Genomic DNA, 22,929 nt, shown 5'->3' with positions numbered 1-22,929 from the left:
AGGACAGGATGAAAAGAAGGATTAAGATTTTGAAGGAAAGAAAAGTAATTGACAATTTTGGGGGAAAAAACTCCAGCAAAACAGCTCTAAGATAATCAGCTTTGTAGCAAAAACTTCTTGTGGTTTCCATAAACCAACAAAACAGGTATTATCATATTGATAAGATCATATCACAGCAGCTAGGGGCAACAACAGAGAGCAGGAATCTCATTGGAAAAGTTTTATTTAGGGCCAAGGTTCTCCTCGATGATCATCCATCAGCAGCTGCAGTAACTAATTAAAAATCTGGGCAAATATTGAAAAAAGTTGCAAGCAGAACTGTTGACACTTACCAAGTGCAAACTATTGACTGAGAATCACACTGGATGACTTCAGAATTTAGAAACACCTAGGTAATCCAATTAGACTCCTTACCTCCTTACATCCTCTTCTCTTGCAGACACCTTTAACATGTGGATTCAAAACCAGCTGTGTGATTATCATATTCTGCTATACAGTATGGCTTGTTTCTTAACAATTATGAACAGATGAAAATTTCATTTAGTAAATACTATTTTTTTTCACTTAGTAATCATGTTTTAGTACTTTCCTTTCCTCTCTGAATGATAGGTACTTTATTAAACTGGTTACCCGCAAGCTAACAAATTGACTTATGAATTTTTTGTTTTCAGTTTGTCTTCCTTATAAAGAAGAAATGGATAACTATTAGATGCCATCCATAAAGTTGATGCAGTTGCATTTTAAACTGATGTTAAATAATCTGTTTAAAAGGATTTGACTATTTCAAAAGCTAATTATTATTTCTAAGGTTCTATATAATCTTGGTGCACTTCATACTACACATCTGCTGATGTTGGAATAGAACAAAGTTACAAAGAATGTAGCTGTTAAAAGAAAATTTACCTAGGAGTTTCCTTTTGTAGCAGTGAGAAGCAAGATAGCAAGTCAATATTTTCCAGGTCAAAATGTAATTGACAAATAGGAATTAATTTTGGATCACTGATATTCAGTAAAACAGGGAAATCCTGTGCAAAACCATGAAGCAACACCACTTCAAGACATGAATTACCATGAAATAAATCTAAGTCCTTCAGACCTGGGGCCTTTTTTAGGTCACATTTACATAGGCCCACTACATTACCAGAGGAAAAGAATTAATTGGTCCAGCTGGATTTTCCCAGGAAAGAATAAAAAACCAGGCTAATTTAAGTCTTATTTTAAGAACAGAAGTTGAGCAATAACCAAGTCCTCAAAGTTTCTTACCAAAGAAGGAAACTAAGGCAGCTAAACTACCAACAGAGATTTTTTTTTTTCCTCCTGAGAAGCCATTTCAATGTAATACTAAACCTCTGGAAGCAAAAACCCATTTCTGCAAGGTTTTCTGTGAAGGACTCAGGCACTCAGGCTCCCAAAGAAAGGCTGGATTACGACTTTTCCTCAGCTAATATTTTTGACATTGCAGAGTCTCTGTTCAGCTGAATCATTGGCTTTCTCCTAGAAAAAGTCACAGAAAGAGGTATTTATCAAAGAACAAGGAGTTGTATATTTGTGAATTCCACAAGGAGCTTGAGGCACAGAGACTGACTGCTTTGTCAAGTAGATTCAGTTCCAATAGTGTTCTTTGAGAGAAGATATCAAACAGGGGAGAGAGCCTTTCAGGACAATAAACACTGTAAGTACTAAATGCATGTTTAAATATTAGATATATGTTTAAATGCCTCGCTTTACAACTGAAACTGAATTTACCCATCAAAAATACATATCTAGGAAAAGGAGACATTAAATTTCCAGATCCCAAAATTATCCCCCATAGGAGGCACATTCATCAGGGATTTTCTCCATTGAGTGCGAGCCAGGTCTACTTCTTACACACATGAGGCAGTACAGAACTGATTGGATAAGTCATTCTTGAGGTTCCTGCAAATTTCAAGTACTGGCTACCAGAGAAAACTCACAAGCTGAAGGTATATACCCTGAACTTCCCATTAAACTTTACAAGCATGGCCACAAACCAAATCAAATCACATTGGCACAGAGAACTGCAGCAACAAACCCCAGCAAAGCTTCTGGTCTTTGTACCTTCCGTCACATCTGCTGCAGCATCTCCATCTAGGAGCACATCTTCATGTGCTCCTAGATGCCTAGCCAAGCCACTCTGTCTGCACCTGTACATCAGTTCAGGTAACAGCGCTGGAACTCAAGCCAACCAGCACAGCAGTGCTCATGGGCATGTGGCTGCTCTCTCTTGGCCCCATAACAAGGTGGTCCCTTCCAAATGCTGGGAAGCAGCTCCTGGACTGTGCTGAACCTGAGCCATGCCCAGATGTCATCTGTGAGAAGGATGGCTGGCTCCCTCTGAAACTGCGCTCAGGACCACGCTCGCTAATTATCTGCACAGCCTCCTCTGTGGCAATATTTATGTTAATTAAGGGCCTTGCTAATACTGTTGTTACTCTTACCATGATAAGGTAAGTGCAGGGCATAGTGTGTAATGGCATTTTGTAAATAGCCAAAGGAGCCTCACAGTACCCATTCAGAGAAGGACATGGTTTTTGTCCAATTTACAGTCTGGGAGCAAAATATACTTCTCTTCAAGGAAATGATGGTAAAGAGCCAAGAATAAGGGATGGAATTTCTGATTCTTATTGCTCACATTTAGCTGCTGGGCCACTGCCTGTGATGTTAAATTATTCATCGTTTCTCACAGGGAAGGCAGGCATGAACTCAAAAGAGAAGCCAGGTGCAGGAAAAAGGGTTATCAAAGTATTCACACACTCTTTCCAAAGAGTTAGTTAACTGACAAAAATATGCTGCTGTAATGCATTTTCAGGTGTAGGCAGCAATTCTCCTCTACATCCTAGGGCTGGAATCCTGTGTGGGGAAAACTGAACAGCTCAGTATATGTAAAAGACAGGCCTCATTAACTCTTGGACATCTTCTCATTTCTTGGTCATAAATCCTATTACCTTGTATTACAAACTGCCATAAAACTCACAGATAAAAGATAATTTATGCTCAGTGTACAGAAGCTAATGTTTCTGTACTCCTGAGAAGCACACAACCAGAAAATGAGAAAGTATGTATGTGAAACCTTAAGCCATTCATATTGAGCATGGCTAGCATGATAAACATGACTCTAAGGGAATTATGCTCTTCAACCAGGGTATAGTCTAATGGTAATTGATATTACCAAATTTCTAACATAAAATGTATGAAGTCTTGCATAAAATATCCTGCTTATAAAGACTGATTACTCCTTATTAAAAATTCAAGCTTTCCTCCCTCTCCCACTACAGAATGAAATATGACATGTATTCAGTACACAGGTACATTTTTTTTCTTTTTTATTTTTTTTCAAACTCCAAACATCAGATAAGGAAATGCTTCATAACAAGCATCACATCCTAGAATTCTTACAAAGTTTCCCTGTTTCTGACTCTTATTCTAATTAGTATTGCATGGCACACAAAAAATAACAGCCCTTGGAGTTGGCAGAATCAAAGGCAGCTCAATCTTTTACTTGCTTTTTCTCTGAAGCAATTTAAATTCCTCAGACTTTGGCACTGATTTTAACTGTATTGGTTATCTGCTCAAAGGAATATTTTGCTTTAGTGAAGACTGAGCAAATGTGCTCATTTAGGCTGCTTGTCATTAGTTTTCCTTTCCAATTCAGACAAAAGAAAATCTTTCCCTGTCAATTTATAAATTCTGTAGCTACAAACTATGTTCTCATTGTGTGGGCCCTTCCATAGGTGCAACTCATTTCATGCCTGCTTTCTTTTCTTCAATATTTTATTAGTGGTTTGACATATATTGGAATTAATTTATCTAAATTTACATACTTACAGTCTACATTTTCTACATCCCCAGTTTCTCCATAGAGAACATGTAGACAGGTATTTATGGGATGTAATTATTCCCATATTTTTCCTCTATTCCTTACAGGAGCTTATCCTTAAAGTCAGAAATGAACATAAGAGAGTTTACTTCCTTGTGGTTTTCTTCACTTTCCATGTCAAAACATTTTAATCTATATATTTCAAAAACTTGCACTGTCTGCCTATTTCCCAAGAAATGCCTCAATACTCAAAGTTCTAATTACTTGGATAATGTACTTGGATTCAGCACTTGGATAATGCTATTGGCTGATGATAAAAGGCATTTTTTACCTGGTCCACCTTGCCTGGTAGTTTGCACTGGATCCCAAATCAGGCATTGTCCTTGCTGTCTTCCTCCTCCAACCCTGAAGACTTTTAGCAAGCCCATAATATTTCCTGCAACACCGTGGACCCTTTACAAGTGTGTTAAACATTTATGTATTTCTTCTACCATAACCTTCTACACCACCATTGTAACAATGTGAAATTGTTTCAATCTCTCTTTCAAACAATTAATAGATTTTTGGTGGCCTTAGATATCTAGTCCCTACATCTTCCTCTTAGTTTCTGCACTGGTAACTATAAATTCAGCAGCTTGACTTGTTACTCCCCTTGTTATCCTTCCTAGGACTCCTAAGGAATTACCCGTGTGTGTGCTGTATCCAGATACTTTAGACTCTGCCTAGGTACACAAGACAGAGATCCACTCTCCTGCTACAATGAACCAAAGGCTAACATTATTTGCAAACAAAACCATAATTATGTTTTGCTCATATATTTTATCCAAAGAATCCGATAAAGATCAGATTCTTCTTCCCAAAATAGAGAGTTTCTCTTCCATATTTATAGAAATGTTTCCACTCTACATTCATAGAAAAAGCAACATGCTCTCAAATTCATAATTTGCATCAGCATTTGAATCTCAAAACCTTGCTTCATTTATTGCACAGTTTCCAGACTTGCATTTCGAACAGTCAGTGGGTCTCCCACTGTGTTAAAATCACTCTTACCTCGATTTTAAATTACAAAGTGAAGAGAGAGAAAAGAGAGAATGTCATGATTGTGGCTGTTTGGAAGAGAAAAATATCAAGCTGAACTCCATTAAAAAAAAAAAAACAAAAAAAACCCTCAACCCCCCACCCCCCAAAAAAAACCCCCCAAAAAACAAACAAACCATAAAAACCAAACCAACCAAAAACAAGAGTTCTTCCAAAGTTAGGATCCTTGTTTCTCTCAGTTTATAAACTACTCACTTTTTAAAAGAAAACCAACCATCAACTATGCAGGATTAATGTTATTATCTTCTATTATCCACAACAGTTGACTGAAAATGCCAACAGTGAAAAGTTTAAACCAACAATGAAAAGCAATTTTTTGTCAAAGTCAGCACTAAGATTGTTTAAATGGCCTGCCCCTATATCTGCCCCTTATTTCTGTAAGCTAGAAACAGCCTGAAGTTTCCTGGGGAACTTTGCCCATCTACAAAAAAAAAAATTAAAAGCTTTTTGTACAGCATTATTAAAAATAGAACAAAGAAGTTTCCAGAAAACAAAACAATTAGCAACCTCTCATTTCTATTTTAAATGCACAGATCTTGTTGTTTTTTTTCAAGTTGTAAAGGCTTTAATTATTCATGGAAGACTCATGAAAGCAACCTTAGGCATTGCATTTTAAAGCTGCCTATGGAAAAGATGAATGAAAAGAATTATAAATCTTTCCAGTCTTAGCAAGAGTTTTGTAGAGTTAAACTGAAATTGTCCACTTTATTTCAGCTCTTCAACATGTTCTTAAATACCCTAAAAGAAATTTACAGTTGTCAGCAAAGTACTGCGCTCACAGATCAATTACAAGCAAGTTACTCCTGACTTTCAGATTTTAACCACAGTTTCCCTTTATTTCTCTTTCCCCCTCACTCTACTGCCTCCATCTATTTAGTTGTGCAACTAATGATCAGAGTAATTCCTCATCATACTGGCAAAAGAGCTCCTGTGCCTACTACCTTTCCTGCAGACTCAGTGCTTCAAACTGTTAATAGAGCACCTGCCCCTGTGGCTTTAAATCTATAATCTCATAGAACTGCATTAATGCTTTTCCCAAATTACACTGAAGCACATCTTTGAGGTGCAAGATTGTGTCAAATTTACCTGTGAATGTTATTTATTTTAACAGAATAAGCTTTCCAAGACAAACTGGGAAAGTTAGGTAAGCTTTTAGAAACCTTGCCAAGAGGAACACATATTTTCAAAAAAATAAATGAATCACTGTTAGAGAACAGTGTTTGATGTTTAGATTTGCCTTTAATTTAAATCTCAGAAGCAGAAGATCAGCAAGATATTTTGTGTGTGTTGTTTTATGAATCAATAAATGCAATAACAGATCTGAAAATCCACAGAAATAACACATTCTAAATAAATTCCCTCGTTGATGCTAGATGGATTCCCATCATAATGAATTGTGCCACTCAGACTTCATGGGAGCTCTGCCTGATGTGCACGGCAGGAACTCCTTCACAAATCCTCTCACATCTTTTCTTTGCTTCTCTTTTTGAAGACATCTGGATTGCTACTCAACATGCAAAAGGGCTGTGTGCTAAATTTAGACTTACCAGAATCTAATTTAAAAGATTAATTTTTATCCCCATTTATAATCAATATTCTATATTTACCCAATACAGTTTTCATACTTTCCGGTTTTTTGTTTCTCCCCTTTTAAACAAGTTTATCATGAACAAATAAAACATAATCTTTCCAAAGGAGGAATTCAGAGCCCATCATTTGCTGTCCACTTGCCTGCAATGTATTTTATATTTCAGTTCTGACCCTACAGAAGAAAACTGATAAAGTGAGCATTTATGTTGCAAGACCTATGGTGTCAGTGTGGGTGGAAGGTCAGTTTTATTACAAAGTAACTTTTCACAACACTTACAGGTTGAAGCAGGTAAATCAGCGAGCACTCCTGGATAACTATCACTGGAGAAGGAGTGATATTTGTTGCATGAAAAAGTGTTTCCACCGATGCCATTGTTTGGTCAAAGCGTCCTCCAAGTCCACCCAGAGCCACAATCACATCGACCTAAAAGACAGAACCAAGAAAAGTCTCAGGAATGGTCTTTGGATGCTGGAAATCCACAATAAAATCATTCTGAGGGAAAAAAAACAAAACCAACAAAGAACCCCATAGCTATTGACTATAGAAAAGCAAATGTCAAATACAGTTATTTACTCCCATTACTGATAAATACCGTTATGTGATTTTTAAGCTGAGTATTAAAGCATCATAAATCCATGGCCAACATGTGGCACTTTTAAAAAGGACATAACCGTTCTCCCTAAAAAACAAGCCAGTCTTTGAAGGTACTAACCTGCCTGTCAAGAATATATAGAATCTAGGATATATCATTCTACACGGAAGCTCCTTGGGTAAGTGTGGCATATCTGAGCCACAGAACCCCCAGTTCTTTGCATCATTTCATTATTATACTCACAGTTTACAGAGCAAATAAAAGACGTATCAGGTTAGGCCATTATGTGCCATTCTCATTCCTGCCATACAGCATTTCAATGCACAAGCAGTACCACTCAAAGGCTGGCCCTGCTCAAGATTAAAAGTAGCACCATATAGAAAGTTGTGTCCCAAGTGACTAGGACATCACCTCCCAGCTGTCAGGGACAGACAGCCTCAGGAGCACTCTCCAGTCCCAGTCACACAGAAAACACCTCTGACTGCTTGCAATATGCCATGGAGGCGGACTGCTCCTGCTCAATTCTCTCACACAGGTGTTCCAGACTCTGAACACTTCATTTCCTATAAGCAGAAAAGTAGTATTCAAAAGGCTTGGTTAAGAGTTTTTAGGTACTTAAATAAAAGGTCACTGAGTGCAAAGTATTATTATTATCACTTCCATAATGTAGATCAGTTATGTTCAGTAATTGTATTTTAAAAAGCTAATGCTAAGTCATATCTAGGGCCCTGAGACATTGCAGCTGTGAAGTCTTTAGAAGCTGCTTTGACAATGGCCATCTGGTTAAGTTTTCAACTTTACAGAGCTTAAGTCTATGGTTTCCATGATTAAATGAAATTTTACTCAACCCAAGAGCCACATAATGGTGTTCTGTGTATCTGGAATGATGCATTAATAGCATCAGCTTCTATTTTTATTACCAAGTCTAGGGTTTTATGATTCTGTTGAATATTGTTTTGCATGAAAATTAAGGTCTTGAAGAGATATACCATCTTTCTCACCACCACCTGGAAAATTCTTCAGAGGCCAGAGTGGATCAATATAACACATTACACTAGCAGCAAACCCTGAAACAAAAAAACCTATCCTTGTACTGCTGACAGCATGTATTTTCTGTGCAGATTATGGATCACATAGACCAAATGCACAACCAAGAGAATAGGGATGGTAAGAAAACCTACCCTTAAACAGAAGACAAAATAGCAAAAGGTAAAAAGCATGTGTTTCCAGCTAAGCCATAATACCATAATATATTTTCCCTTTTATTGATTCCACTTTAGAAACATACTGCTTTTGTTCAACTGGTGATGACTGTGAGTTAAAAGGCTGGATTGATTCTCTGAAAATAATACTACTAATATGACCCACCAACACCCATCAGCTCCCTGTCAGACAGCCAGCAGTAAAATGCTCCTCTCCTTCCCCAGGAGAGGCCATGGAGAAAATCAGATTTACTAACGTGGAACCACAGTGAACTTAATGTTCACAAAGGATCAGCATCCATATGTATGTTGTTTTTCTACTAAGCAATGGGACTGAAGCCCAAATATTAGCCTAGATTAGTCTTCAAGAAACCAAGCAACTACTGTAATAGTTTCTTGGTGTATATATGCCTCACCATACATAAACAAGTGTTTTTTGGCTTTGATGATTGGTACCAATATAAAAGGTAGGAATAAAGGAAATACACAGTTCCTTTGGCTTGGAATTGAAATGATGCAATAACATTCTAGAGGCGTCTTCTTTCCTTTGTAAACCCTTCTTTTTTATTACCACACATGAGCTTCCCATGAAGTACAGTACCCAGATCAAGTTATGAAGTTCACAGAACCTCAGAGTTCTGTGGCAGAGACTGCCAGAGAGCTGCAAGTTGAAGAAAAATGTAGCAAAAGAACCCACTTCTTATATTTTCAAGTAATACAGAATCCTGCTCAAAGTCCTATTCCTTATTCAGTTGGAACAGTGCAGTCTTGTGGACTGGTTACCAAAATGGAAGAAAATAAAACCAATATAGCATGGAGTGGAGGCATGTTGAAAAGGCATTCATAAATCAGAGGTATAGGGTTGAGTTGTGTTGGGAGAAGGATAATAAAGATATCTGAAAAAGGAATGTATCTATTATTTAGGGTTTTCATGGATTGTTAAAATGAAAAATAAGCATGTGGCAGGTATGCAAACAAACCCAGGACGAGTATGAGAGGAACAGACAGAGAGAAAAGCTAAAATTCTGTACTTCTATGACAGTTTACAGTACCACCTTTCACTGCATAATCTTGGCAGAAGTGACAGGAATCCAGACATCGCAGGACTTTTAGAGCTTTTATTTGAAGGTCTAGGCATTCACACTTTGTTTATTGAAAAAAAAACACAAAAAGGATAAGTGCAATCAAAACCTCAAGAGCCTTTTCATTCTAAAGCTATCACCTCTGTTAAAAAAAGAAAAACAACCTAAAAAACATAACAAAAATCACAAAGTAACTAAACAATCACTTCCTTCCCTGCAATCACTGCTCTTGTCACTCTGCCAAGAATTTAAGAAAATGGATGTGCCATGAAAGCCTGTACACAACTCTGTGTCATTCTACAACCTAAGACAAAGTGAAGAACCAAGGATTGGTACATTTAGATATTCCCACATTGCAGAGAAGAAAGGCCATTCATTTTTGCACTATGATTTCTTGCATACCACAAGCCACAGAATTAATCCTGTTACTGCTAATGAGCCCAGCAGGCAACATTTGACTAACACTCTGTGCTTCAATTGAAATGTCCATGCTTCACTTAAATGTCCCATCACCAGTCCCCTTACACAATTTGTTTTCACACTGTGCCATTCATTTCCTGAAAAAAAGGACATAAAATCATAAATAACTACAGAGAACAGCTTATATGATTGCAGGTACATTCTCTTGGGCTATCTATAATCTGAATTAAATGCACAGTATCTTTAAAGGCTATCAAGCTTTAACTAAGAAATAGTTGAAGATCTAAGGGTAGGATCCAGTCATCTTTAAAAGATACACCCATATGTTAGTATGTCTTGAGAAAGCTTTAGAAGTCACTATCAAAGAGCAGGGCAGTTAAAAGGAGAAGGAAAGCAGAGAGTAAAACTTTATGCTGGCAATTCAGGGACGTATCTTTTTGTTCTCCTGCAAACTGTAATTTAGAGGGTGCAGTAACCGAGGGGAGCTGAGGCTCTCACCACATCAGAATGAAGTTGCTCAGGTTCCTGCTTCCACTCTCAAAGAGACTACTGAAATGGACAACCTGCTGTAAACTCTTTGCAGGCTTGCTAAACTGAACACTGTGAAAGCTACCCCAGCTGACATTCCTCTTTCTAGTATAAATGGGCTAAATACAAAGAAGATTTTCACTTTATGACCAAGGAACATACATTTAAGGACACAGGAAGCTGGGAATTGCCTGGAGTGGGTGAAAAGAGAGCAATAACCAGCTTTGCAATGTCAGAATCACCATGACTTGTAAGAGTGAAGTCCAACGCTCAAACTGACAGTAAATGATGCACACTTTTTTTCAAAACCATGCTCATTATCTCTGATAAGAAATCCTCTCCCCAGGGAGAGGACAGACTTTCTTCCCCATGAGTTCACTTTTAGCCTGACAACTTGCAAACAAAAATGCCTACATCTCAGTGAGGTGGGCAGATTAAAGGAAACAAATTTACTAACAACAACCAGCAGCACTGAATGAACTGCAAAGAAGATCTCCCCTAAAGGAAAAAAAGAAGGCGAGAGTAATCAAGACCTTGTAAAAGTTCCGGAATCAAGACCTTGTAAAAGTTCCGGAATCATGACTATACCTCCCCCTCCTCTGAGATCATGGGGACCACCCATTGTTAATATCCAAGATATTAGTATGCCAATTTCAGGTTAGATATCTGATTGGAACATAGTGGGTTTTTAGCACCTTCTCACTTCACTAAAATCCTTTCATCTCTACAGCCTTTCTTAATTTTCTAGAACTCATGAGATGATTCCTTTAATTTAATTTTAAAAGGAATATGACATAGATAAAATTATTGTAGTAACATGCATAGCATGTTGGAAGTTTGTTATATGCTGAAAGATATTTATATACATATATATAAGTATCTTGTGTTGAAAAACAAACAATTAAGTAGTAGTGTGAATGTTGCATTTATTATTGCTTTATTGGTTTGTCACTTCATCAATTTTGGGCAGTTTACAAGAAAAGCACTTTCTTCTTCATAAGGCAATTTGTGAGCTCAAGATGTGGTTTAAGTTATTTTCTGGTCCTTGCATCAGCTTCAGTACCAACACCAAGCACTTCCCTTGAAAACAAATGGGCCAGAGTAGATTTTAATTCATTTGCCATAGCCTGTGCTAGAGCTCTAGTGCTGGCCACATAAGTAATTTTTTATCTCATCCTCAAAATTGCAATGTAAATTTCATGCACTACTAAAATCCCACAATCCAATGTTAAATATGCAACAAGGTATTGTTTGCTTGACTGGACAATATACTGGCTCCCTAGCTCAGTGTTTTATGTAAAAGGTATGACATTCATTTCTGTAGAAATGAGATGCTGAACCACACAGCAGCATCTGAACTTTGCTCAGGTAGAATCCTCTTAACTTTAGCCAGAATTTTCTTGATGCTTCAGCCATGTGACTCTTCCTGGGAACAAGAGCTCTCAGTCAAAGGCTACCATCCTGTCTGTGTACCTGAGATGATAACCTTCAATCAGCTTCATCCTCACCTCACTGACTCCACTAATGTATATATTATATTGTTCCAGCTCCCTCACAAAGCGTTTCTTGCTTTTTATCGTCATTTTCTTACAGTTTCACCCAAGTGCTTTCTCTATTGGTAATGCTTTTTATCTGAATAAGAGGTTAATTCTCTCTGGTAACGACAATAAGTACGCAAACAGATTGCATTTGTCTGCTTAAAGCAAGAAACGTGTATGATGGCAAAATGGAAATGAAAAAGATAATCTCAAAATCCAGAAACAGACTTGAGTTGCTGGAAACATTTTAAGGCTGGTTTTACTATCGATTTGTGTTTACTTCTCTGGTTGAATAACTTTCATTTCAGAAAAATGAAGCTTTGGCTTTGCCCTCTTTTGCAGGTAAATGGAATGTCTGAGAGTGTATATAACATAAGCCAGCATTAGTTTTGTGGAACATGAATTTCATGACCATTGACTTAATTCTTTATTACTTAAAGAAACCTAATCAACAAAATCCTTGTGAACTGCTGGATTCCAAGCAATCTGAATTTGACTTCCTGCTTTCATGCTAAATATTTGTGTCTAACCTTGGTGAAACAATGCTCACTGTGCCTGAGGTAGGGAGGGGACACCAACAACTCCTGCTGTGCTACTGCTGGTCAACTGGAGCAAAGCTCTACAATTCCTTCTGTGTGTGACCAGGGCCAGTGGAATTCCTTATTGCCTATGATTTTCTGGTGAAGGGTTTGTCCGTACTCCTGACTGTTAGCATGCTATGCTGAGTAGGTAAAAGCACTACACCTCTGCAAGCAATCTGTTTACTGATGCTTTGGAGGAAAATGAGTGCTGGTTTCGATCCAGACACATTTATTTTGTGAATGAACAAGGATTCCAGGACTATCAATCACTCGTCTTCTGAAAAATTATAAAATCTTCTCATCTTTTAAACCCTTATGATAAAACAAGCTAACCTTTCTCTTCCCATAACTGAACTACTGTAATCCACAGTGTGCACTGTGGTATCACCACCATGGAAATGTGAAATCAATAACTAAACTGTCATATCCCTAAGAAAGAAAGTCCTGGATCTGTACGAGGAGCAATGCAAAGGGCCCTTGAAAGATAATACTAAAATGGTCTAGCAAATATCTTCCATGATCTAATAGCCACTTAATTCCAGTGCCAAAAGCTGTGTTTGTCACATGCTGTGGTTTTATTCGTTCTGAATCCTGGCTCAAGGAGTTAAAATAGGAAAATAACTACAAACTCTCATCAAGGAACAATCCAAGGAAGGAAAAAAATCTTCTTCAAGAGAATCTGTTCATTGTGAGCTTTGTATCCCACATTTCTCTTAACTCTGGCTCTCAGTCTTTACCACAGTAGCCTTCCTCCCTGTCCCTCCAATACATTTCCCAGGGAAGAAGCTCTCTGTTGCAAAGAGCCTCTCTTCAAAGCCTCTATTCTTCCCCCAGTGGATATAAATCATGATTCAAACCAGGGAGCCTTGCCCTGGACTGTGGCTCCTGCTGCAGCCTGCTTGGCAGAGTCTTGTACAGGAAGGTCCTTGGGTGGATCTGATGGATCAGGCACTGAAGTTCTGCCTGCTGGCCACAAACATGATCACTCCTGCATCAGTGAGAGTGTGTGCACATCTGCACATTTCCATGAGCCCTGACAACTTCCCTTAGATTTCTCCTACGGCTTTGTGGTGGGTTAATCTCAGATGGCTGCCTGGCATTCACCCAGCCTCTCTCATCCCTCTCCTCAATAGAACAGGGTGAGAAAATGAGATGAGCAAGCTCATGGGTCAGGACAAGGACAGGGAAATTGTTAATGATCAATTACCATCACAGGCAAAACAGACTTGACATGGGAAAAATTAATTTAATTTATTGCCAATTAAAAATCAAATTAGAGAGGAAAAAAAAAAAAAACTAAACCCACTTTTCTATCACCCATCTTTTTCACAGGCCCAGCTTCACTCCTTCATTCCTTACTCCTCTATCTCACCATTCTCCTGAGTGGCATGGGGAAACAGGGGACTGTGGTCAGTCCATACCAGCTCCTCTTTGCTGCTCCTTCCTTATCATGTTCTGCTACAGTTTATATATATATATATATATATATATATATATATATATATACATATATATATATATACACACACACACTATATATATACACTATATATATACACTATGTATATACATATTATATATACGATATATATAAAAATAGTTTATTATATATAGTATATATACACACTATATATATACATACTATATATATACTATATATAAAAAATAGTTTATATATATATATATATATATATATATATATATATATATATATACACACATATACACACAGATATACTTTTTTTTTTTTTGTTTCATCTGAGTTAAGAGTAGTAGCTCAGGCACTTTCCCACTGTAACATTTAGCAGTGAAGTCTGTATAAAAGATGTCACAAGTAAAGCAGAGCTCTGGAGGACCTTCACTCTCCCACAGCAGCATCACAGAGGACATAACCGCCCGAGGCACTTGTGTCTAGCTAGGGCGAGGTATTAGCTCTGCTATTTAAAATGTTTAAACTCAGTTTCACACAGGTCTGAAGATCTCCCAATATGTCCCAAAAGAACAGTAATATTTTCAGCTGGTCTGAACATTAATCTTCATGATGAACAAGGGGATAATAACCTGTCCTATTATACTCCAGAGACAAATAGAAGACCTGAAACTAAAGATGGAAAATTTTTCCTGCATCTCTCAGGCCCCATTCTGTGAATGGTTCCTCTTTTGAGTGATTTCACTGAATACTTGGGCAGTACACAATGACTTTTTTTTCCTAAGGGAGTGCAGGCTTGCAGAGAGAAGTCTTGAATTTATACATTTGTTTCAAAGAAGCTGGACATATTTTTATACTGAAGGAAGTACATTATGATCTGGACGTCAATTTTCTTTGTCAGCATAGTTTCAGTATTTATAGCAGGTAAGTTAAACATAGCCTGAGCAATTACAGAATGTATTTTATTTTTCTACACTGTCCTCTAGACCATATAAATTTAGCCACACACTTAAAAAGAAATGAAGCATGATTTCTTTAACTGGAGGCGCTTGTGAAGCCGTAAACATTTTATGTTCACATTTAATTTGCAGAAAATATTGAGCTTTAATTGTTCAGTACTTAGTTGTTCAGTTGTTTAAAAGGGAAACTTGATGGGTTCTTTAGTCAAGCTGAAGAGACCATCCCCTGTCAGTGGCAAAGTGAAAGGCAGGTGATTTAATAGGGAATATCTCGAGCATCAGAACTAGCAAAGCCTGGTTGCCAGGGCAGCTCTGCTATGAAGACTCTTCAGTCTCTACTTTTGTTGAGCTGCCTTATTTTACTGTAGGAATACTGCAGGAGCCTTTCATATGTTACCAGGCTGCCTCATTTTCTCAATATTTGTTAAGAGTTAAATTACTCTATACCCCTCTGCCCCTTCTTGAACAGCACTGGTATCAGCAAAGAGGTGCAGAGTTAGATATCAGGAAAAGCCAAAGGATTTCAGAAAACAATGAGGCCTCAGGCTAAAATATTTCTGTGGAGCACCAGCCACATACTTTTACTTTCCAATGGTCTTAATACCTTCCTCTCCCTTCTGTGCCAATACTCCTTTCTAGGTAAGGAAAGGAAAAGAAAAGAACAGGACAAGCCACCACCGCTTCCAAAGCTTTTACCAATATTACAATTTCACTGTTTCTCTGGGCTGTTAAAAGGCCATACAACATTACAAAAAGAGGGAATATGTCATGGCAAAAACCCCCTAAATAATCCAAAACCAGAAAGGAAGAATTCTTATATACATTACTTAGGTTAAATAAGTTTATTTGAGTAGCCATTTATTTGAATATAGGATAAAAAAAGAAGCCACAGGAAAAGTTAATTTGTTGACTGATTCACCCTCTGCTTTAAGGACCAGATCACTGCAGCTCAGGAAATTATGAAAGTGTGCTCTCTAAAGCCAGTGTTTCTTACACTCAGGAATGTAGAAAACTGTTAGAAGTTTATATAAAACTATCTTTGCAACAGCCAAAAAACCTGTCATTCTTGACAGGCATCTCAATTTAGTAAAAAGAAACCAATTTGAGTTGTAAAAATTGCTCTATTATAATCTGCAGGTAAAATATATTATACTAGCTCAAATTTCTTAATATGCTCAACAATAAACTTACATGACTGGATGTGGCACTTGCTGCCATGATCTAGCTGAACAGTTAGAACATCGGCTGGACTAGATGATCTTATAGGTCTCTTCCAGTCTTGAAAATTCTGTGATTCTGTGATTCCATTAACTAAATAGAATCTAATAAAAACAGTTGTAACTTATGGGAGATTTCATAACACCACAGTATTCATTTGTTAAGAAAAAAAGAAAACCGAACCCAAGTTATTTATGAAAACCTCTGGCAACAAACTGAGATCTCAGTCCTTGAATTGCAAAAAAAATTCCTGGTGTTAAAAGACATGGCTGTTCAAGATCTCTCCCTACAATATCCATGATCACGACTGTGCCCATGCAAGTATGACAGCCTTTTGAGGATAATGATATGTCCTTGTGGCCCAACCACTTTCCCAGCATTGGGGCAGTTAGATCAGCAGTAGCTGCTCTCAGGGAAGGTGAGCTCCTGCAAAGCAGAAGGGGCTGAAAGGGGGAGGAGAATCACATCTCCTGTGAGAAAGTTACACACAGAGCAAAATTGGTGGTTGCAAAGGGAATGGTACATTGCCTGTAGTAAACACACGCTTTCTGCTTCAAATATATTTAGCTTTTAACTAAGTTGAGAGAACAGTTGCTGGTTTCCTCATTAGCTTCTGCAGTCTGGTTAATGACCATATCCTTGATCTCTTGAATCCCTTGAACTGCCTAAATAAACATTATTTTTCCCCTTGTTCTTACTCTCCCCAAAGCTTGATATGGGATCTAACTTTTTCAAACAAACAAACTGAAATCAATGTGTTCTCTAGAATCCCTGCCCTGTTTTTGTCTTAAAAAAATTATAATCATAGGTCCAACACAAGCCCCAGTAGGGCATATAAGGATCACATCAGAAATTTTCCTGGTATGTGATGCACTGTGCTCTTGCAGACACCCATACTGCATAAAATTATTTGAAGGCAAAGATACTCAGTGTGTCTTGATGCTCACAGCTATGGAGGAACAGGAAGACACTTTACATATTAGGGTTTCTCTTTGGGAACTGGCAACTTCTGATATCCATGAGAAATGGATTTTGCCATCCCTTTACAATGGGAAGCATTAAAATAATTAAACAGTGGGAAAGATGAATTAGATACTGCATTCCTTGAAGGTAGGCTTGGACCTTAAGAATTAAAATAGTCTTCAAGGATATGTCTGACGCCCTAAAGGAGGGATTTACTCCTGTTGAAAAGTATTATGAAATTCTGCATTTTAGAAGTGGAATTATCAGGAAACACTTCAGATTCATTTGTTTCTTTTGGACAGGAAAGGTTTATGAAGAAGATTACTATTAATAACTCATGAAAAATCTTTCGATGCAGCACTTGACACAATAAGAACCTTTTCATTATACATATATAACTTCCCCTAAAATATATCTCATTTGCATTTTTATTCTCCTGTGAAGCATTAAGAAGAAAAACTCAGTAGTGCCACCAAAAGAGAACAGGTTTGTTATCAGCCCTTCCTTCTATATAGGATTGGTGATAAATCCACAAGCTTCAGTGTCCTTATGGTCCTTCAGGTGCAGTGGTGAGACACTGGAACTGGTTCCAGGGAAAAGTTATGGATGCCCCATCCTTGGAAGTGTTCCAGGCCAGGCTGGATGGGGCCCTGAGCAGCCTGGTCTAGCTGAAGGTGTTCCTGCCTGTGGCCGTGGGTTGGAACTAAATAATCCTTAAGGTCCCTTCTAACCCAAACCATTCTGTGATTCTTACAAAAGCTTCATATTTCAGCATCATGTCAGCTTTGGGATTCTCCAGTCTGCCTCTCCCCACTATTATGGTATTTTTGTAACTTCCCTGTTCTCAAATTCTGGTAACAGACTATCTTCATTCCTCATCTTTGCATTAAGAGCCATTCCCACTACTCTTCTGGATACCCAAAAGTCTTCAGAAATGAAAACAAGTAGTGTTCCATCTTGAAATTACCAATTACCAACATGAGCAGCAAAATTATGGTTTAGTCAGGAAATGAAACTGATCTATTTGATGCTAAAAAAAGCCACATATCAGGAATAACCTCAGCTGATAGCCAAAACCAAAACTAAACCAAATAGAGCCCAGTATTTGCAATAATTATTTTATTAAAATAATAAATATTTCTCTGTGGGATTTGTCTTTATGTAAAAAATTACTCTCTTTTAAAGTATCTTCTGATTTTTGTTTTAGGGTACTTTGGCTTTTCCTTCAGGGCCTTTTTTCTCATATAAGGGCAAACCAGAGAGGGCATAGTAAGGTGTTTGAACACTGCACAGCTGAAGGTTATATATGACCATTACTGTCTTCTCCTTTGCACTTTATAAACACAGGACTTCACTAACTTGTTTAGCCTTGCTCAACGTAAAAGAAAATGGACTGATGTGACACTTTTTTAAAAGCAGAAAGGGAAGAAGGCTTGCATTCACTTAAAAGAATTAATACCCTAGACTGCTGACTGATTGAACCTCTGAAGTGTAATTTTAAAATGGAAATGTTAGTAGAGTATCCCTTTATTGCCAAGGGTTTTTAGGAAGAGTTGGTTTGGATATTTTCCCTTTTTCATACTGACACTGGTGCTTTTATCGATTTAAACACACTAACATTAAACCACTAAAAGGCATGGGGGTTTCAATAAAACTCATTTTTTATATCTTCAGCCCATATAACCAAATGAGCTGCTTTAACTTTTTTTTAAGCAGAAAAGATAATAAAGCTAAATGAAAAGTCCCAGAGCTTAGTTTTAAGACTAAATGGTATTTTAGATGAAACAGTTAAGGAAAGTACAGTTTGTAACTCTGAGATAAAGATAATGGCTTAAATCTATCTTTATATTACGAGTATTCTTCTTGGAGCTGCAAAATTGATAAACACACTTTCAGTTCTCACTGGCATGAGCTGCCACAAGCTGAGACCAGAGATGCTGTTATTGAAAGAGCATTTGATGAATACTGGGAATTGGAGGATCTTTCCCAACCATACTGCTAGCATGCTGGTAGGCTGTGGACAAATTGTTTTTGTACTTCTGCTTTCCAATCTGCAAATCAAAGCATACACTTCTAATGCAAGATCTGTTGATCCCTAAATAAGAGATATTTTAAGCCTGCCTATCATTTAGCCTGTTCAGTTGGTTTCTTGAAACAGCTTATATAAAGATGAGAGAAAATTAAGAACAGAAAGTAGCACCAGACAGACATAAGTTTATTTGAAGGTCTTGTAATGAAGAAAGGAAAGCACTCACATAACTACAGAATGAATAAAATAGTGATTAAAGCAGTAAAGTAAAATGTGCACACCTAATAGCCCATAAACAATGTGAAAGACACACACAGCAGCAATAAAGACAGAGTTATTAAGACATTTAAAAAGCACCAATTAGGGCCATGAAGGAACACTACCAGAAAAGATGTGCATTTATATACATACTTGCACGTGCATGTGCGTGCATGCATACTCACAGTCATGCAGAAAGAAAAAGAAAATTATCTAGCAGCCTTTAGGCTGGAAAGAAACTTCAGGAGTCAGATTCTCCTGGTGGTACTTCATTGCTTCACCCATCCAAAGGAATACAATTCACAAATGAATTCGGGCTGTGGAGAGGGAAGACTGAGACTGATTCTAGCTTGCACATATAAAGGGTACTGCCTTTTCTAAAATTCACTGCAGTATGTAATTATAAATACATATAATTAGGTGACTTAGATCTCACAAAATGACTGCAATGCTGCTTTCTGCATGACTTGGCTTTGCAACCAAAATATGCAATGTAAATCAGAAATTAATTACCCTGAGGATTCAGAAACTATTCTAAGAGTGTTTATTTGAAAAATAAGGAAAAAGCAGTCATGAATTTGGCTAATTATTCCAGAAGACAGAATTCCTGCTCTTTATGTTGAGCAGGGAGTTCAAAAACTAACGAGGTATTTTTTCTCCCTGATTTGCATCTCAGCTGACCATCAACTCTAGCTACATATTTCCTTGTGGTAAAGAAATTTCTAAGGCTCTTATCAAACTAGCTACCACTAAAAATCTAAGATAACTTTTTTTGCATCTTTCTTTCCAAGTAGGGGCACTAAGTGTCTATCTCACCTGCATTCTCACTCAGCTGACCTCCAAGAAAGCTGTTTGACACAGTTCTCTTTCAATAGGCTATTCCTCTATTCAAAAGTTACTTCTTCAAAAGCTATTTGGATGAACAGGATGAAAGAAAAGGAGGAGGATAAAGGCACAGAGACATGGAAAGTAAATTACACAAACCTAATCCCTTTGGAACCAAATATCATCTGCATATGTTCAAGTGAGCTCAAAAGCCTCCATGACATAGAACTTCCATAGAGGTGACTGATAAATCAGAGCAGAAATTTTAATCCATTCAGTGTAGCAGGTAAATGCTAATTTATTCTCTGACCAATGGAGGGAGGCCTGTTTTAAACACCTCAGCTACTCACACTTGAACTTCATCCAGACAAACTACCTTGTGGGATTGTGGATCCATGGTATGCATTGAATGCAATTAATTTCCCAGCTTAACATATTGCTACCCAGAAATAGCAGCAAACACAGCAAGACTGTGCATCAATTTTTTAAAGATACTAAAGAGATACCTTCCTTGTTTCGTAACTTCAACTATAAATCACAGGAAAACAAATTTATAGTGTCTCTTTGTCTTATTCCTTTTTGACAAGTGCTTTAAATAGAGTGGGAGAAAAAAACAAAAACAAAACTGGAGACAAACATATTTTTTCTGGCACCAGGAAGACATATTCCACTTAGCTAATATTCTCTGCTAAAGAAAAAGCTTTTATGACATTTTGCAGAAGGAAGATAACTCCTCTTTGTGACATGCAAGTTTGTCCTTGAGGTCAAAAAACACAAATGCAGATGAAGAAAACCCTTCTGTATCCACTTCAAGTTTTCAGACCCTGGACTTCCTTTTCTTCTCAGCTGTATGCACCTCTCAGGTGACCACAGAATTCAACAGCAGCTGTCTTCCCTGAAAATACTTGCATTCTCCTCAAAGATTTTAGGTCTATGGCTGGAACAGTCTGTTGCCATACCTGACATTTTTTATGGCAGAATGTTGCCCATAAAGAAACCTAAATTAAGTGCAAATTTAGGTATTTAAAAAGGCTAGAGTTTCAGAAGAGCCAAGAGGCTGCATGCATAAACTGAGGCCAGTGTATTTTGCAAGTGCTCAGAATCTCTGTGTCATTCAGGGACCAGACATCAAGTTACTCTCTGCATCATCAGAACATTCTGAAGAACCACCAAACCTCCTACTAAACAATTACAACCAGTGCTTCTGAAAAAAGGGCAAATTAGAAACTGAACGAATAATTTATAGAATTATGATACAGTTTAGTCTCTTATATTTGCTTAAGTTTCACATTTCATCTCCCTAAGTGAAGTCAATGACTTCTTCAAATTCCTTAGTCAGAGAATGCAGAAGAACAGAAGTAAAAATGCATTATGCTTTATCTAGAGTGCATGAATAGGATAGCATCTTATTATGGTTTATGGAACAGGCACAGCAAACAAGAAGTAGCTAGCATTTAATGAACATGGTGCTTAGTTTTAGAAAATTTATCTGTGTTACTTTCACCTCTGAAAAACTCAGATTGTATTTAAAGCACATCTCTTACATGTAACAGCATACAATTATAACTGAACTGAAATCTTAGGTTTAGTACATTAGCACAAACACTACACAATTACTGCAATTACACTCAGGCTTGTACTTTACAAAATATCCTCAAAGATCACAATGTGGTATCCTTTAGTCAAGCAAACACAGCTTTACTGTGAGAGTAATCACACAACTCAAACTTTTACAAATAGACTACTTATTGTTTAAACACACCTGCTGTAGCTGTCATATTCCCATTGCTCTTATTCTAACCATACATTGATTATTCATCATAAAAACTCTTATAATGCTTAAAAAAATTTGCTCTCTAGCAATAGCTGGGATTGGATAATGAACTGAATCCAAGAAGCTCTTCTTCATTGAAAGGGCATTTCTAATAAGAGGAAGGCACCTTACTTGCCAAATTCAAAACAAATCCTGGCCATAGGTGGCTCATCTGTTCCAATGGCACTCATTATCATTCCTGTCCTAGATGCAAAGACATGCCTCTGAGTTCTTGTGATGATAAATTATAGGGGGAAAGAAAATAAACTGTTTTATAAAGTTTTCTGGCTCACAGCCAGATAGTAAGACAAGTGTATGGTGAAACCATCCCATTTCTGTCTATACTGATGGGGAAAAAACCCCTGATGGACAACAGCATTGAATTGAGATGCAATTGCAGATGGGTACTCTGTGACAGCACTCCAAAGTGCCCTATCGTCATTTATTGTCTTTGGAAGAACAAGAAGTTTTAAAGCAGCTTAGGCAAAAACTGGTGAATTTTTAATCAGCCTGGAGTGAGGAGGGAAGAAGAAGAGAAGGGTATTGGCATTTCAATCCCTTGCTGCTTTGTTGGAGAATGGTGATCTCAGGAAATCAGGCAACTTTCTTATCCTGCTACACTGAAAATGGGAAAAGAGATTTACACATGTCTTTCCATGTTGGGCTATTGTTTTAATTTTCTTACACACCTCTTGTTCTCACTGTGTGTAAAAGATGCAGCAGCTGCTCCCTCTCTTCACTCATACATGAAGAGCAGAAGAGAGAGGTCAGCTCTTATGAATGACTGTTCCATGGGGAGGAAAGGGCAGCAATCCCAAGAGCTCATCTGCTGCCGACTCATCGCACTTGAAATTCCCAAGGAATTTCACCCATGCATCTCAGAGACAAAACAAGGGGGCCTCTGAAATTAAACTGTGGAAGTGGGGGAGGGAATGTTGACTCCCTTGCCTTTCCCATGAAAAGAG

General features: G+C 37.6%; 1 protein-coding gene across 1 annotated transcript in view; it reads right to left on the bottom strand.

Moving 5' to 3' along the window:
* The window catches only part of TPK1 (thiamin pyrophosphokinase 1), a 303,096-nt gene that overhangs the window by 99,521 nt on the left and 180,646 nt on the right, over nucleotides 1-22,929 (bottom strand). Inside the window, exon 6 of the mRNA XM_058814272.1 lies at nucleotides 6,804-6,950. Coding sequence (XP_058670255.1) covers nucleotides 6,804-6,950 — 147 coding nt within the window. The remainder of the gene's footprint in view (nucleotides 1-6,803; nucleotides 6,951-22,929) is intronic.

Source organism: Ammospiza caudacuta, chromosome 1, assembly GCF_027887145.1.
Source record: "Ammospiza caudacuta isolate bAmmCau1 chromosome 1, bAmmCau1.pri, whole genome shotgun sequence".
Taxonomy (NCBI): domain Eukaryota; kingdom Metazoa; phylum Chordata; class Aves; order Passeriformes; family Passerellidae; genus Ammospiza; species Ammospiza caudacuta.
The sequence above is the reverse complement of the archived record's forward strand: the minus strand, read 5'-3'. Positions and strand labels throughout refer to the sequence as shown.